The sequence below is a fragment of the Pristiophorus japonicus genome, chromosome 3 (genome assembly GCF_044704955.1).
Source record: "Pristiophorus japonicus isolate sPriJap1 chromosome 3, sPriJap1.hap1, whole genome shotgun sequence".
In the NCBI taxonomy this organism is placed as follows: Eukaryota; Metazoa; Chordata; class Chondrichthyes; family Pristiophoridae; genus Pristiophorus; species Pristiophorus japonicus.
In genome coordinates, this window is record NC_091979.1 from 97,576,406 (window position 1) to 97,592,429 (window position 16,024).

Genomic DNA, 16,024 nt, shown 5'->3' on the forward strand with positions numbered 1-16,024 from the left:
AACATTGAATGCCATTCTTTTCAGTTTGATACCATCCTTTACTTCCGTAGTTAGCCACGGATGTTTCTCACTTCTTTTACAATCTTTCCTTCTCACTGGAATATATTTTTGTTGAGAGTTATGAAATATCTCCTGAAGTGTCTGCCACTGCTCATCAACCGTCTTACACTTTAATTTATTTTCCCAGTCCATTTTAGCCAACTCTGCATTCATACCTTTGTAATCGCCTTCATTTAAGATCAGGATACTGGTTTGAGATCCAACTTTCTCATCCTCCAAATGAATTAGAAATTCAACCATGCTATGATCACTCTTTCCTACAGGAATCTTTACTATGAGATCATTTATTAATCCGATTTCATTACACAGTACCAGATCTAAGATAGCCTGGAAACACTATGAACTCTTCCTTCAGGCTACCTTGGCCAATTTGATTTGTCCAATCAATAAGAAGATTAAAATCACCCATGATTATCACCGTACCTTTCTTACAAGCCTCTATTATTTCTTGATTTATACTTTGTCCAACAGTGTGGCTACTGTTAGGGGGCCTATAGACTATGCCCACCAGTGACTTCAGCTCCATATTATTTCTTATCTCCACCCAAACTGATTCTACATCTTGATCTTCTGAGTCAGTATAATTTTTCACTACTGCACTGATCTCATCCTTTATTAGCAGAGCGACCCCACCTCCTTTTTGTGAATATCAATTGAAAATGTTTCCATTTAAGCTATCTGCTATAGGTCAAGAAGAAACCCTATTCTAGAATGTTTCTTTGTGCTTGCAAAATAAATCACTTGATACACATTGCCTTTACTGCTGACGTACTAACTTTACTTATAAGTGTTACAGGCTTTCTGAACCGTAAGGAAATTCAGCCTACTTTTCGTCAACTGCTGTGGTGATCTTTATGTAGGCCTGTTCTTGCACAACAAATGATGTGCCTCATAACGTTTACTATTTATATTTCACTTTCCATCTCTTATCACAGCCAGTTATCTTTCTGTTTGTTGCAAAGAGAGTTTGAACAGCTAGGGACTAAATTGAAAAGCAGAACCACATTATCTCTACATTATTACCTGAGCCATGAGAAAATTAGCATAGGGTCAATAGAATCAGGGAGATGAATGCGTGGCTCAGAGGAAGGTGTGGGAGAAGTGGGTTTCGATTCGTGGGACACTACCACCAATACTCCGGAAAGAGAGAGCTGTTCCGTGGGGACGGACTACACCTGAATTATGCTGGGACCAGAGTTCTAGCGAACCGACTAACTAGGGAGGTAGAAAGGCTTTAAACTAAATAAGGTGGGGGGGGATGGTGGAGGGGGGAGGACGGTTAGCAGTAGAGAGCAATCTAGAATGCTGAAGAGAAAAGAAAAAGAAGCAATGCAGGAAAGTGATTGTGCTAAGGATAACCAGATTATATCAGGAAGGGACAGAGCATACAAACAAAAGAGTGCACTAGCAAATAGGGTCCAGCTAAGAAAAAATAGCGATAAGACAAATAGGGCTATAGTACAAAATAATGTTAAGATGTCTAATAATGTTAAAAAGACAAATTTAAAAGCATTGTATCTGAATGCACGAAGCATCTGTAATAAGGTAGACGAATTAACAGGGCAAATAGATGTAAACGGATACGATATAGTTGCAATTACGGAGACATGGTTGCAGGGTGACCAGGGTTGGGAACTGAATACCCAAGGATATTCGATATTTAGGAAGGACAGGCAAAAAGGAAGAGGGGGTGGTGTGGCATTGTTGGAAAAGGATGCAATTGTAAGGAAGGACATTGGCCTGGATGATGTGGTATCGGTATGGGTGGAGCTGCGGAATTCCAAAGGGCAGAAAACGCTAGTGGGAGTTGTGTATAGACCACCAAACAGTAGTAGTGAGGTTGGGGACAGCATCAAACAAGAAATAAGGGGTGTGTGCAATAAAGGTACAGCAGTTATCATAGGCGACTTTAATCTACATATTGATTGGGCTAACCTAACTGGTAGCAATGCGGTGGAGGAGGATTTCCTGGAGGGTATTAGGGATGGTTTTCTAGACCAATATGTCGAGGAACCAACCAGGGAGCTGGCCATCCTAGACTGGGTGATGTGTAATGATAAGGGACTAATTAGCAATCTTGTTGTGCGAGGCCCCTTGGGGAAAAGTGACCATAATATGGTAGAATTCCTTATTAAGATGGAGAGTGACAAAGTTAATTCGGAAACTAGGGTCCTGAACTTAAGGAAAAGTAACTTCGATGATATGAAGCGTGAACTGGCTAGAATAGACTGGCAAAGGATGCTCAAAGGGTTGACGGTGGATAAGCAGTGGCAAACATTTAAAGATCACATGGATGAACTTCAGCAATTGTTCATCCCTGTCTGGAGTAAAAATAAAACTCGGAAGGTGGCTAACAAAAGAAATTAAGGATAGTGTTAAAGCCAAGGAAAAGGCATATAAATTGACTAAAAAAAGCAACAAACCTGAGGACTGGGAGAAATTTAGAATTCAACAGAGGAGGACTAAGGGTTTTATTAGGAGGGGGAAAATAGAGTAGGAGAGGAAGCTTGCAGGGAATATAAAAACTGACTGCAAAAGCTTCTATAAATATGTGAAGAGAAAAAAATTAGTAAAGACAAACGTAGGTCCCTTGCAGTCGGATTCAGGTGAATTTATAATGGGGAACAAAGAAATGGCAGACCAATTGAACCAATACTTCGGTTCTGTCTTCACGAAGGAAGATACAAATAACCTTCCGAAGGTACGAGGGGACAGTGGGTCTAGTGAGAAGGAGGAACTGAAGGATATCCTTATTAGGCGGGAAATTGTGTTCGGGAAATTGATGGGATTGAAGTCTGATAAATTCCCGGGGCCTGATAGTCTGCATCCCAGAGTACTCAAGGAAGTGGCCCTAGAAATAGTGGATGCATTGGTGATCATTTCCCAACAGTCTATCGACTCTGAATCAGTTCCTATGGACTGGAGGGTAGCTAATGTAACACCACTTTTTAAAAAAGGGAGGGAGAGAGAAAAGGGGTAATTATAGACCGGTTAGCCTGACATCAGTGGTGGGGAAAATGTTGGAATCAATCATTAAGGATGCAATAGCAGCGCATTTGGAAAGCAGTGACAGGATGAGACCAAGTCAGCATGGATTTATGAAAGGGAAATCATGCTTGACGAATCTTATTGAATTTTTTGAGGATGTGACTAGCAGAGTAGACAAGGGAGAACCAGTAGATGTAGTGTATTTAGACTTTCAAAAGGCTTTTGGCAAGGTCCCGCACAAGAGATTGGTGTGCAAAATCAAAGCACATGGTATTGGGGGTAATATACTGACGTGGATAGGGAACTGGTTGGCAGACAGGAAGCAGAGAGTCGGGATAAACGGGTCCTTTTCAGAATGGCAGGCAGTGACTAGTGGAGTGCCACAGGGCTCAGTGCTGGGACCCCAGCTCTTTACAATGTATATTAACGATTTAGATGAAGGAATAGAGTGTAATATCTTCAAGTTGCGGATGACACTAAACTGGGTGGTGGTGTGAGCTGTGAGGAGGACGCTAAGAGGCTGCAGGGTGACTTGGACAGGTTAAATGAGTGGGCAAATACATGGCAGATGCAGTATAATGTGGATAAATGTGAGGTTATCCATTTTGGGGGCAAAAACACAAAGGCAGAATATTATATAAATGGCGGCAGATTAGGAAAAGGGGAGGTGCAACGAGACCTGGGTGTCATGGTTCATCAGTCACTGAAAGTGGGCATGCAGGTACAGCAGGCGGTAAAGAAGGCAAATGGTATGTTGGCCTTCATTGCTAGGGGATTTGAATATAGAAGCAGGGAGGTCTTAATGCAGCTGTACAGGGCCTTAGTGAGGCCTCACCTAGAATATTGTGTTCAGTTTTGGTCTCCTAGTCTGAGGAAGGATGTTCTTGCTATTGAGGGAGTGCAGCGAAGGTTCACCAGACTGATTCCAGGGATGGCTGGGCTGTCATATGAGGAGAGACTGGATCAACTGGGCCTTTATACACTGGAGTTTAGAAGGATGAGAGGGGATCTCATAGAAACGTATAAGATTCTGACGGGACTAGACAGGATAGATGCGGGAAGAATATTCCCGATGTTGGGGAAGTCCAGAACCAGGGGACATCGTCTTAGTTTAAGGGGTAGGCCATTTAGGACATGGATGAGGAGAAATTTCTTCACTCAGAGTTGTTAACCTGTGGAATTCCCTGCCGCAGAGAGTTGTTGATGCCAGGTCACTGGATATATTCAAGAGGGAGTTAGATATGGCCCTTGTGGTTTAGGGGATCAAGGGGTATGAAGAGAAAGCAGGAAAGGGGTACTGAAGGAATGATCAGCCATGATCTTGTAGATTGGCGCTGCAGGCTCGAAGGGCCAAATGGCCTGCTCCTGCACCGATTTTCTATGTTTCTATGAAATCAGAGCAATAGTGAGAAAGGATATTGGCTCAGAAAATCAAGATGTAGAATCAGTCTGGGTGGAGCGAAAGAGCACCAAGGGGCAGAAAACTTTGGTGGGAGTTGTCTATAGGCCTACAAACAATAGTGGTAGTGTAGGGGCCAGCATCAAACAGGAAATTAGAGATGCATGTAGCAAGGGTACTTCAGTAATTGTAGGTGATTTTAATCTACATATAAACTCGTCAAACCAAATTAGTAACAATACTGTGGCAGATGAATTCCTGGAGTGTGTACGAGATGGTTTTTTAGACCAGTATGTTGAGGAGCTTACTGGGGAACAGGCTATCCTAGATTGGGTATTGTGTAATGAGAAGGGGTTAATTAACAGTCTTGTTGGGCGGGGTCCTTTAGGGAAGAGTGACCATAACATGATTGAATTTCTTATTAAGATGGAAAGTGAAGTAGTCCAATCCGAAACTAGGGTCCTAAATCTAAACAAAGGAAACTGTGAAGGTATGAGGAATGAATTGGCTATGATAGATTGGGAAGATTCATTAAATGGCATGACAGTGGAAAGGCAATGACTAATATTTAAGGAACAAATGCATGAATTGCAACAGTTATACATTCCTTTCTGGCATAAAAACACAAGAGGAAAAGTGACCCAACCATGGCTAACAAAAGAAATTAAGGATAATATTAGATCCAAAGAGGAGTTATACAAAGTTGCCAGAAAAAGTAGCAAGCCTGAGCATTGGGAATAGTTTAGAATTCAGCAAAAAAGGATCAAGAGATTGATTAAGAGGGGAAAAATAGAGTATGAGAGTAAACTTGCAAGGAACATAAAAACCGACTGCAAAAGTTTCTACAAGTACGTAAAAAGAAAAAGATTAGTGAAGACAAATGTAGGTTCTTTTCAGACAGAAATGGGAGAATTTGTAATGGGGAACAAAGAAATGGCAGAACAATTAAATAAATACTTTGGTTCTGTCTTCACGGAAGAGGACACAAATAACGTCCCAGAAATTCTAGGGAACGAAGGATCTAGTGAGCAAGAGGAATTAAAGGAAATGATTATTAGTAAAAAAAATAGTGCTGGAGAAACTAATGGGACTGAAGGCTGATAAATCCCCAGGGCATGAGCCATGGAAATAGTAGATGCATTCGTTGTCATCTTCCAAAATTCTATAGATTATGGAACAGTTCCTGCAGATTGGAGGGTGGCAAATGTAACCCCACTATTTAAAAAAGGAGAGAGAAAATGGGGAACTACAGACTGGTTAGCCTGACATCAGCAGTAGGAAAAATGCTGGAGTCTGTTATAAAGGATGTGATAACGGCAAACTTAGATAATATCAACGGGATTAAACAAAGTCAACATGGATTTATGAAAGGAAAATCATGTTTGACAAACCTACTGGAAGTTTTTTGAGGATGGAAATGATAGAACAGATAAGGGAGAACCAGTGGATGTAGTGTATTTGGATTTTCAGAAGGCCTTCGATAAAGTCCCACATAAGAGGTTAGTGTGCAAAATTAAAGCACATAGGATTGGGGGTAATGTATTGGCATGGATTGAAATTTGGTTAACTGACAGGAAACAGAGAGGAGGAATAAATGGGTCTTTTTCAGGGTGGCGGGCAGTGATTAGTGGGGTACCACAGGGATCAGTGCTTGGGCCCCAGCTATTCACAATATATATATATATATATATATATAAATGATTTGGATGAGGGAACCAAATGTAATATTTCCAAGTTTGCTGATGACACAAAACTAGGTGGGATTGTGAGTTGCGAGGATGCAAAGAGGCTGCAAGGCGATTCAGATAGGTTGAGTGAGTGGGTAAACACATGGCAGATGCAGTATAACGTGGGTAAATGTGAAGTTATCCACTTTGGTAGGAAAAACATAAGGATAAAGTATTATTTAAATAGTGATGGCTTGGGAAGTGTCGATGTACAGAGGGACCTGGGTGTTCTTGTACACCTGTCATTGAAAGCAAACATGCAGGTGCAACAAGCAGTTAGGAAGGCAAATGGTATGTTGGCCTTCATTGCAAGAGGATTTGAGTAAAGGAGCAAGGATGTCTCACTACAGCGTTACAGGGCCTTGGTGAGACCGCACCTGGAGTATTGTGTGCAGTTTTGGTCTCCTTACACCCAAGAAAGGATATACTTGCCATAGAGGAAGTGCAGCAAAAGTTCACCAGATTGATTCCTGGGATGGCAGGATGTCGTATGAGGAGAGATTGGGTCGACTAGGTCTATATTCACTTTAGAAGAATGAGAGGAGATCTCATTGAAATGTATAAAATTCTGACTGGGTTGGTTAGACTGGATGTGGGAAGGACGTTTCCCCTGGCTGGGAAGTCTAGAACAAAGGGTCACAGTCTCAGGATACGGGGTAGGAAATTTAGGACCGAGATGAGGAGAAATTATTTCACTGAGAGGGTGGTGAACCTGTGGAATTCTTTGCCAAGGAAGGCTGTGGAGGCCAAGTCACTGAATATATTTAAGAAGGAGATAGATCGATTTCTAGAAACAAAAGGCATCAAGGGGTATGGGGAAAAAGCGGGAATATGTTGTTGAGATAGAGGATCAGCCATGATCATGTTGAATGGCGGTGCAGACTCAAAGGGCCGAATGGCCTACTACTGCTCCTATTTTCTATGTTTCTAAACTTTCTAAACTGTTCCTGTTTGCGATTAACTGGATTACAACTTTGGATTCCAAGTTGTACAGAATACCAGTTGATCTGGTGAAAATCTACTGTAAAGCACTTGAACTTTGATTTTAAAAGAAAGCTTTTTGAAGATAAAGAAACCAATTTATCGCAGAAAATTACATACAAAATGTCCTTTTCTTAGATTCTAATGAATGAAAGTATTATAATGAGCCAAATAAAAACAAAAACGAAAACCTGGAAGTAAAATTACTTTTAAAATTATTTTCGTATCATCTCACCCAATTTTGTCATTTGGACTTGGAACAGTTACTTTTCTTTCCTTTTTACAGATATGAAAGAATAGTTTTAAAAGCACGCAACATCAAATGGAAAATGTTCAAATTATATTAATTCACAGAAGATTTACATTTGCTGTTGTTACAATAAATTATTCTCCACAGTTTCCAAAAAATAAAATAGGTAGAAAATTACACCACATTAGCAGATGAAACAAAGTCAGGTTTGATTTTTCTGTAAGAGCAGGAATATATTACTTGTTCACGCTTGAAGCCAAGTATTGCATAACTCCCTGTGTTCCAGTTCTTTCAGGTTCACACCTGGAAACATTTGTTTGGAAAACTTGTTTGCACCTTTTGGACTTTTGTAAAGGATCATCCAGAATCCGTGGAAAAAATGGCAACCTTTCTACTAGATCAGTGACTCAATATTCTTTGTTCAACGTTCACTGGTCCTGGCACCCATCCCACCAAATATTGTTTCAATCACAACCCATTAAGAACGCTTGCACCACCAGAAGCTACCATCACCATCGTTACCTCCATCAATCCTTATAATAGTTGGTAAATTGCCATTTTTGTTGAGAGTTGACTGGATCACAGGTGTTTAGTGTCAAGATTTTTCCAAATAGATTGCCTTCTAAACACAAAGGAAACTGAGAAATCTCCCAAAGAATATGATCCGTCTACAAAATGAAAATACATAATATTTAGCATAACTTAAAAGGGTCATTCTGTATCATATTATAATAAAATATTTGCAGTTTTAAAAATCACAGGCATGTAATACTTTCTTTTTACATTTTACAACCCTCTCCTCCCCCTTTTCTGAAGGTACGTACTTCTACGATGTAGGGGAAAGAAGGAATAAAGCCAAGTGAGCAAAGGATTAAAATGACATTTTGTATCGATACTAAGCAACTCCTAAATTTCTTTGAAAACTACAATGTGGGACAATTAAAGGAGGGTCATGTTACAAATCTGTTTTGGACTTTTGTAAAGGATCATCCAGAATCCATGAAAAAAAATAGCAACCTTTGTACTAGATCAGTGGCCAGTCCATATATACCAAGCTAGAAAACTAGCAGAAACAGATACAGCTCTGCAAAAGCTGATATCTCAAAAATATTGTTGAATATAGGCCATAGGGATGCAACGGTGAGGGGCTGCACTGAAAGTCCAACATTTGATTACTTTTATTGTAGGGACAAAATCCAAAAGTAAATACAAGAACTTTGCAGCTGTGATCAATTTAGGTTACTGAAGGACACATAGAAAACATAGAAACATGGAAAATAGGTGCAGGAGTAGGCCATTCGGCCCTTCTAGCCTGCACCGCCATTCAATGAGTTCATGGCTGAACATTCAACTTCAGTACCCCATTCCTGCTTTCTCACCATACCCCTTGATCCCCCTAGTAGTAAGGACCTCATCTAACTCCTTTTTGAATATATTTAGTGAATTGGCCTCAACACATGTTCTGAAGGGGTGAAATTAATGTTGAGGAATTAAAAAAAAATATTCATTCGGGATGTGGATGTCGCTGGCAAGGCCAGCATTTATTGGCCATTCCTAATTGCCCTTGAGAAGGTGGTGGTGAGCCGCCTTCATGAATCGCTGTAGTCATTGTGATGAAGATACTCCCACAGTGCTGTTGGGAGGGAGTTCCAGGATTTTGACCCAGTGACGATAAAGGAACGGTAATATATTTCCAAGTCAGGATAGTATGTAACTTGGAGGGGAACTTGCAGGAACTTGCTCCCATGCGCCTGATGCCCTTGTCCCTCTAGGTGGTAGAGGTAGCGGGTTTGGGAGGTGCTGCTGAAGAAGCCGTGGTGAGTTGCTGCGGTGCATCTTGTAGATGGTACACAGTGGAGCCACGGTGCGCTGGTGGTGGAGGGAGTGAATGTTGAAGGTGGTGGAGGGGGCGCCAATCCAATAGGCTGCTTTGCCCTGGATGGTGTTGAGCTTCTCGAATGTTGTTGGAGCTGTAGGCAAGTGGAGAGTATGCCACCACATTTGGGAGCATGCCCCCCACCATTACCACCGCCACAATGCATACTCTGGTATTTTGGAGCTCAATGTAATTCTGCCTTTCAAGCCAAAACTAATTGTTTTTCTAGGGCTACAGATATTCTAAGAATGAAGACTAGCTGCATGGACGTCAATACCAATTATTGTGTAAAGCCAAAATGCATGGGTTAAGGCCATCTGAAGAATGTTATATGTACAGGTGTCAATTTAGAAGTGACTGCTTCCATCAGGCGGGAGGCGGGCAGAATGCGTCAATTTAATTAAAAAAGGCTTCCAAAATAATCTGAACAAAAATGACTGGGAACGTTATATTAATGACTTGGATGAAGGGACCGAGTGTAACGTAGCTAAGTTTGCTGACGATACAAAGATGGGAGGAAAAGCAACATGTGAGGAGGACACAAAAAACTTGCAAAAGGACATGGACAGGTTAGATGAGTGGGCAAATGCATGGCAGATGCAGTATAATGTAGATAAATGTGAGGTTATCCACTTGGGGGGCAAAAACAGGAAGGCATAATATTATCTGAATGGTGACAGATTAGGAAAAGAGGAGGTGCAACGAGACCTGGGTGTCATGGTACATCAGTCATTGAAAGTTGGCATGCAGGTACAGCAGGCGGTGAAGGCGGCAAATGGTATGTTGGCCTTCATAGCGAGAGGATTTGAGTATAGGAGCAGGGAGGTCTTACTGCAGTTGTACAGGGCCTTGGTGAGGCCACACCTTGAATAATGTGTTCAGTTTTGGTCTCCTAATCTGAGGAAGGACAGTCTTATTGAGGGAGTGCAGCGAAGGTTCACCAGACTGATTCCCGGGATGGCAGGACTGACATATGAAGAAAGACTGGATCGACTTGGCTTATATTCACTGGAATTTAGAAGAATGAAAAGGGGATCTCATAGAAACATATAAAATTCTGACGGGATTGGACAGGTTAGATGCAGGAAGAATGCTCCTAATGTTGGGGAAGTCCAGAACCAGGGGTCAAAGTCTAAGGATAAGGGGTAAGCCATTTAGGACCGAGATGAGGAGAAATTTCTTCACTCAGCATTGTGAACCTGTGGAATTCTCTACCACAGAAAGTTGTTGAGGCCAGTTCATTACATATTTTCAAAAGGGAGTTAGATGTGGCCCTTACGGCTAAAGGGATTAAGGGGTATGGAGAGAAAGCAGGAATGGGGTACTGAAGTTGCATGATCAGCCATGATCATATTGAATGGTGGTGCAGGCTTGAAGGGCCGAATGGTCTACTCCTGCACCTATTTTCTATGTTTCTATAAAAGCAGGGAAGTCTTGCGACAGTTATACAGGGTATTGGTGAGGCCACACCTGGAATACTGCCTCCAGTTTTGGTTTCCATATTTAAGAAAGGGTATACTTGCTTTGGAGACAGATCAGAGAAGGTTCACTATGTTGATTCCAGAGATGAGGGGGTTGATTTATAAGGAAAGGTTGAGTAGATTGGGCCTCTCCTCATTGGAATTCAGAAGAATGAGAGGTGATCTTATCGAAATGTATAAGATTATGAGGGGGCTTGACAAGGTGGATTCAGAGAGGATGTTTCCACTGATAGGGAAGACTAGAACTAGGGGGCATAATCTTAGAATAAGGGGCCACCTATTTAAAACTGAGATGAGGAGAAATTTCTTCTCTCAGAGGATTATAAATCTGTGGAATTCAGTGCCTCAGAGAGCTGTGGAAGCTGGGACACTGAATAAATTTAAGACCGAGATAGACAATTTCTTAACCAATAAGGGAATAAGGGTTATGGGGAGCAGGCAGGGAAGTGGACACGAGTCCATGATCGGATCAGCCATGATCGTATTAAATGGTGGAGCAGGCTCGAGGGGCCGTATGGCCTATTCCTGCTCCTATTTCTTATGTTCTTATGTTTACAGCTGAAGTGGAGGGGGTGAATTAATTATGACCTGCATATTCCTGAAGTTCTCTTTACTGTGACCAAAGAGAATCTTTGCTCCAGTGTGGAGAGTTCATACGGTAAACATTATCATATTAAATTATTTCACTTCTATCAGGGGTGTGGGGAAGAGATACTCAGATTTTACATGGAGGACACGGAAAGACCCAATTTCAAAGTTATGTAGGTACTTACCAATGTTGAATCAGCTATAAAGGACTGATGCAGCCACCTTAGATTATTGTTTTTATTATCACAGGGTTTCATCCCCAACCCCTGTTTCATGTCCAATAAAGCTATGCACATGTCCGTCTGTTTAATTAGCCTTAACCACGAATGGTTAAAATGTTGATTCTGTGAAGAAAATAACTATTTTAAAACTTTTCTGGCAAGAGGTACTTCAGCCAACCCTTCCGAATAATATCAAGAATGACTCATCCTGGGTGTGGCAAGGCGTTGCAAGTGGGGATATTTTGATAAATCGAAAAATTGGTTCAGCTTTGAGTTAATTCTCATACGTGCTCATTGAAAATTATTTAGGAATAGTTTGCACTAAAGTTGCTACTTTGTGGCTGCAGGAGTTAAGTTATGCAATGAAATAGCAATTACGAATAAGTAACAACGAGGTCAACACCCATCTCCAACCACAAAAGGCAGTGAGGCCTACTCTGTTCCCAAAAGATAGAAAAATATCATACCATTCCAACTCCAAATGTGATGCAAGGAATGGCAGGTGAATTTTAATGCAGATCAATGTTAAGTAACCCATACTGGAATAAGAAACAACAAATGTGAAAACATTGAAGAGGTGTCCAATAGGAAAGCTGTCTGTAGTCATCAACTGTTCAAGGAAAGTACATAGTCATTGTAAAGCTATTGGGAACAAAACAAATCAAACACTAGAATATAGCTTTAAAATGCTGATAAGCATATATCATGTAGATATAAAGGCCCAAAAATCATTGCCAGCCATCCCCTTCGCCAGCATAAATGTAATGGATTGGGTACTGCATACCTCTATGTCTGACCCAAAGGACAGAATGGCATCTATGCCACTAGCACTTGAAGCTGGGGAGCAGGTGATTAGGTCTGTGGGAGGCAGCTGTCCAGGTTTGAATAGTATATCTGTTGGGAAGGATATTATGGAGTTTCACTTATTAGAGAATATTCATGCAAACCATTCCCCCAGAAAGCTAAATGGTATTGCAGAGGCCATAATGGGGCAGACTGTACACAGTCAGTGGGAGGAAGTGACTTGATTAGCTAAATGGTCTTTTTCCATTTCAAACTTTGTATTCTTAAGACAGATTTCAACTTTCAGCAATGGTTGAAATCAATGGAAAGGAAAATTAGGCGAGGTATATAATGAGCGATGTTCTGCTACCATCCATTTTCTGCCATTGCTAAAAACCCTCTTATTTTCGATTACAATATGAAAAAAAGCACCGTCAAAAAAGTGATGTTTTCAACAATACTAGTGCCTACCCTCAGAACTGAATGCTTTCTCTTCCCCCTAATTGTTATGTGTGGATGCCATCTAACAATCATTGAAATAAGCTATTAATTTTGAACTTGTGCCTAAATTTTCATTTACAGTCCAAATAAAATAGAATATTTATATTGCATCACATATACTTATCAACATTTTACAACTAGTGTTTGACTAGTCCACTGTTACTTTGAGAAATATTAATATAGAGTACCAATAAGCAATATATTATTCACTTGTGTCACTGCAGAACACCTGTGGAAGATGAAAATGTGATGAGATTTCCCACTTGTATGCCCTCTCTGTAACGCAGAATCTTCAACAAACTTGTTCTTTTTGGCTGAGCAAAGTACTTACTTTTTCTTTGCCCACTTTAAAGTTTCAGAAGCTTGGTGCATTTGATAGGCGAAGCTAGCACTGATAGGTATGCCTGCTGGAAAATCCAGTCTAGAGTGACTGACCTGATTCAAAGTGTTGTGTTGAATCGTTTTCAAATTAGTTGAATTCAAATGAAACAGGCCAAACAGTTGCTTGTTGCCTCACTGAGATTATTATAATTGGTGGCAGTCTCAACAAACAAAATACTGAAATAGTTCAACCTTAATAAACTGAAGGTTCCCAGGGTGGATAGTCACACTTATTTCTTGCTTTTTAACCATCAATATATATGTACAGAATCTGCATGTGCACCAGGAAAAGACACAGCTAAAGCAAATAGCTTGTTGCTCTCCTGAGCCAAAATAGGACATAAATGATTTAATGTAACTAATTCTTGTACTTTTCTGGTAGTTTAGTGGAGCATTACCAAATCAAAAGGAAGAATTTTAATTTCACTGTTAATAAACGTCACACAAAACAGTCACTGTTACTAAAACTTAAGAAAATATCCCTCTGGCAAACATTCCTGCATATCTGCCCTTATTTCAAAACATGAAAGTAAAGGAGTTCATATAAAAGACTGATTTCTCCAATGTTCTAACATTAAGCAGATAAAAAAAAAACTATCACTAGAGTTGCCTTATCATTTTCCAGCATCATGTAGCTATGTTAGCCAAAAAAAGAAAATTTATGTTTCAACTGTGCTGAATGAAATTGCATTCCATCAAGGGGTACAAAGGAGGTCTGCTTACAGTTATGCCAAGCATGGGAAATAAAACAAATCAGGATACAGCAGAGTATGCTAACAAATGACATAATGGAGCAGCAAAGAGATATTTCATGTGCAACATGACTTCTTTTCCTTTCTTTGGATTTTGAAATACCAGCCTTAGATCAAAAAATCGGCTTCATCCTGCTTTGATCAAAACATAACTAGGTATTTTTATTGATTAAAGTTAATTGGGGTTCAGGACAAAGCCTAAAACAGAAATCCAAAATATTAATGTGGTATCTATATCAACTGATAAATAATATGTAAAATTTTAAGAAAAGTGACATTTATTTTGAAAACTTCCTTTCTCAGTAGTATTATTTTAATATTCATTAAAACTGCAAGGAGTTTTGAATACATAGCAGAAAAAGCCTCATGGAGACTAATATTTTACCAAATTAATATATAACAATGTTACATATTAACCACATATTCAGGCTGATTTTGGTGGTGGTAGAAAATATCCCACCCAATTTTTCTTTACATTGACTTATACATGGAGTATGTAAAATGAGACTAATCTGCATCAGCCTGTTTTCTGCCACTGCCAAATGTCCTAATGTTTTGCATTAATTTTAAAATCTTCATTTTGCAGCTTAGTGCTAGAAATTTATAGAAAATCATTGTTGAAAGGCACAGCTTTCAGTGTTCAGATAACTGGGATAATACAATAAATAACAATCAATAGGAATGATTTTGACGTACAGGATACATCGGGCAGGCAGTGTGCTGAACAATCAGGACACTGGATGTCACCAGTGAGAGACCAAAACCATTTTGTGGTCGGGCATCATTTAAATTTGACAGGTGAGCTGCCGTGCTTTTCTAGTGCTGATCGACAGCTTGCCGATGGGAAGAGTGGGAAATCCGGCAGCCCATCTATAGAACTGAACCAGAGGAGAGCTAGGCTGATTGGGGTGGGGGGCAGTGGGCGGTGCTCACCATGGCCCCAGAAAATGCTCTAAAAAGCATACAGTTTCCACATTTTCAGCAGCTTCCAGCAATCTACTTAAGGGATGATGGTTTGGTCATGTTCCACTGTGTTGTTGTGGGTGGGGCTTGCACAGCATGGGCACCGTAGGTTTACTCACCTCGTTCGAGGGACCACCTATGACTCATCAAAATTGTATTGGGGTTCTATTTACGTCATAGACCCCAACTTGAAAAAGAATTGGATTTATATAGTGCCTTTCACGACCACCAGACGTCTCAAAGCACTTTACAGCCAGTGAAGCACTTTTGGAGTGTAGTCACTGTTGTAATATGTAGGAAACGTGGCAGCCAATTTACACACAAACAGCAATGTGATAATGTCCAGATAATCAGTTTTTATTATATAGTTATAAATTGCATATAGTAAAGAGGTTCTTGCCTGTTTCCAGGACCCTTGGCAGCTTATTTCAAGGCCTGGACCAAAATGGGAGTGGGTGCAAAGACAGCAGGAATACAGCAGCAAGTTTTCCATTGCAATTTTGTTCTTGATGAAAAATAGGGTGGTAGAGAAACCAAAATTGGCCCCAATATAACTTAGAATAATTATTGTCTTACCTTTTTATGAATATCACATAGTTCAAATGAAAACGTGCCATTTTCAACAGCAAGACATTTTCTTGTTCCAACATTAAAAAGCTAAAAATTGATAACAATCATTAATCAAATGAAGAAAAGGCAGTATATTGCTAAATACTGTTAACCTGTGGTAAAATATTAAACAATCAATAGCTACCTACCCATATATTTCAAAAATATTAACTGCATATTAACTAATATTAAATATTAATCTAATATATTAAATATTAACTTGAGAGCTATACCAATAAATTGTCAGCCTAAGGCTACAGGAGTGACCATGAGCATGTTACATTGCCAGAAGGTGAAAGCTGAAGGTCTTTTTACACACTTGAGATCACTAATGTAACCCAGATATCAGTGGTTTCCCTCACAGCCAAAGGCAGTCACGTTTTTTAAAATTAAACAATGAGATGAAATTGTACTATGACAGTAGCATGCAAATAGTATAAATACCTTTGTTAAACAGCAACCAG

The 16,024-nt window shown here is 40.0% G+C and overlaps 1 protein-coding gene across 3 annotated transcripts in view; it reads right to left on the reverse strand.

Moving 5' to 3' along the window:
• Positions 1–7,380: 7,380 nt before the first annotated feature.
• The window catches only part of LOC139259810 (polypeptide N-acetylgalactosaminyltransferase 5), a 46,879-nt gene continuing 38,235 nt past the window's right edge, over positions 7,381–16,024 (reverse strand). For all 3 annotated transcript variants that reach the window (XM_070875617.1, XM_070875615.1, XM_070875616.1), the window contains 3 exons: positions 15,528–15,608; positions 11,536–11,694; positions 7,381–8,073 (listed from right to left, as the gene is read on the reverse strand). In XM_070875617.1, the coding sequence (XP_070731718.1) occupies positions 7,933–8,073; positions 11,536–11,694; positions 15,528–15,608 (381 nt within the window). In that variant the 3' untranslated portion in view covers positions 7,381–7,932. The remainder of the gene's footprint in view (positions 8,074–11,535; positions 11,695–15,527; positions 15,609–16,024) is intronic.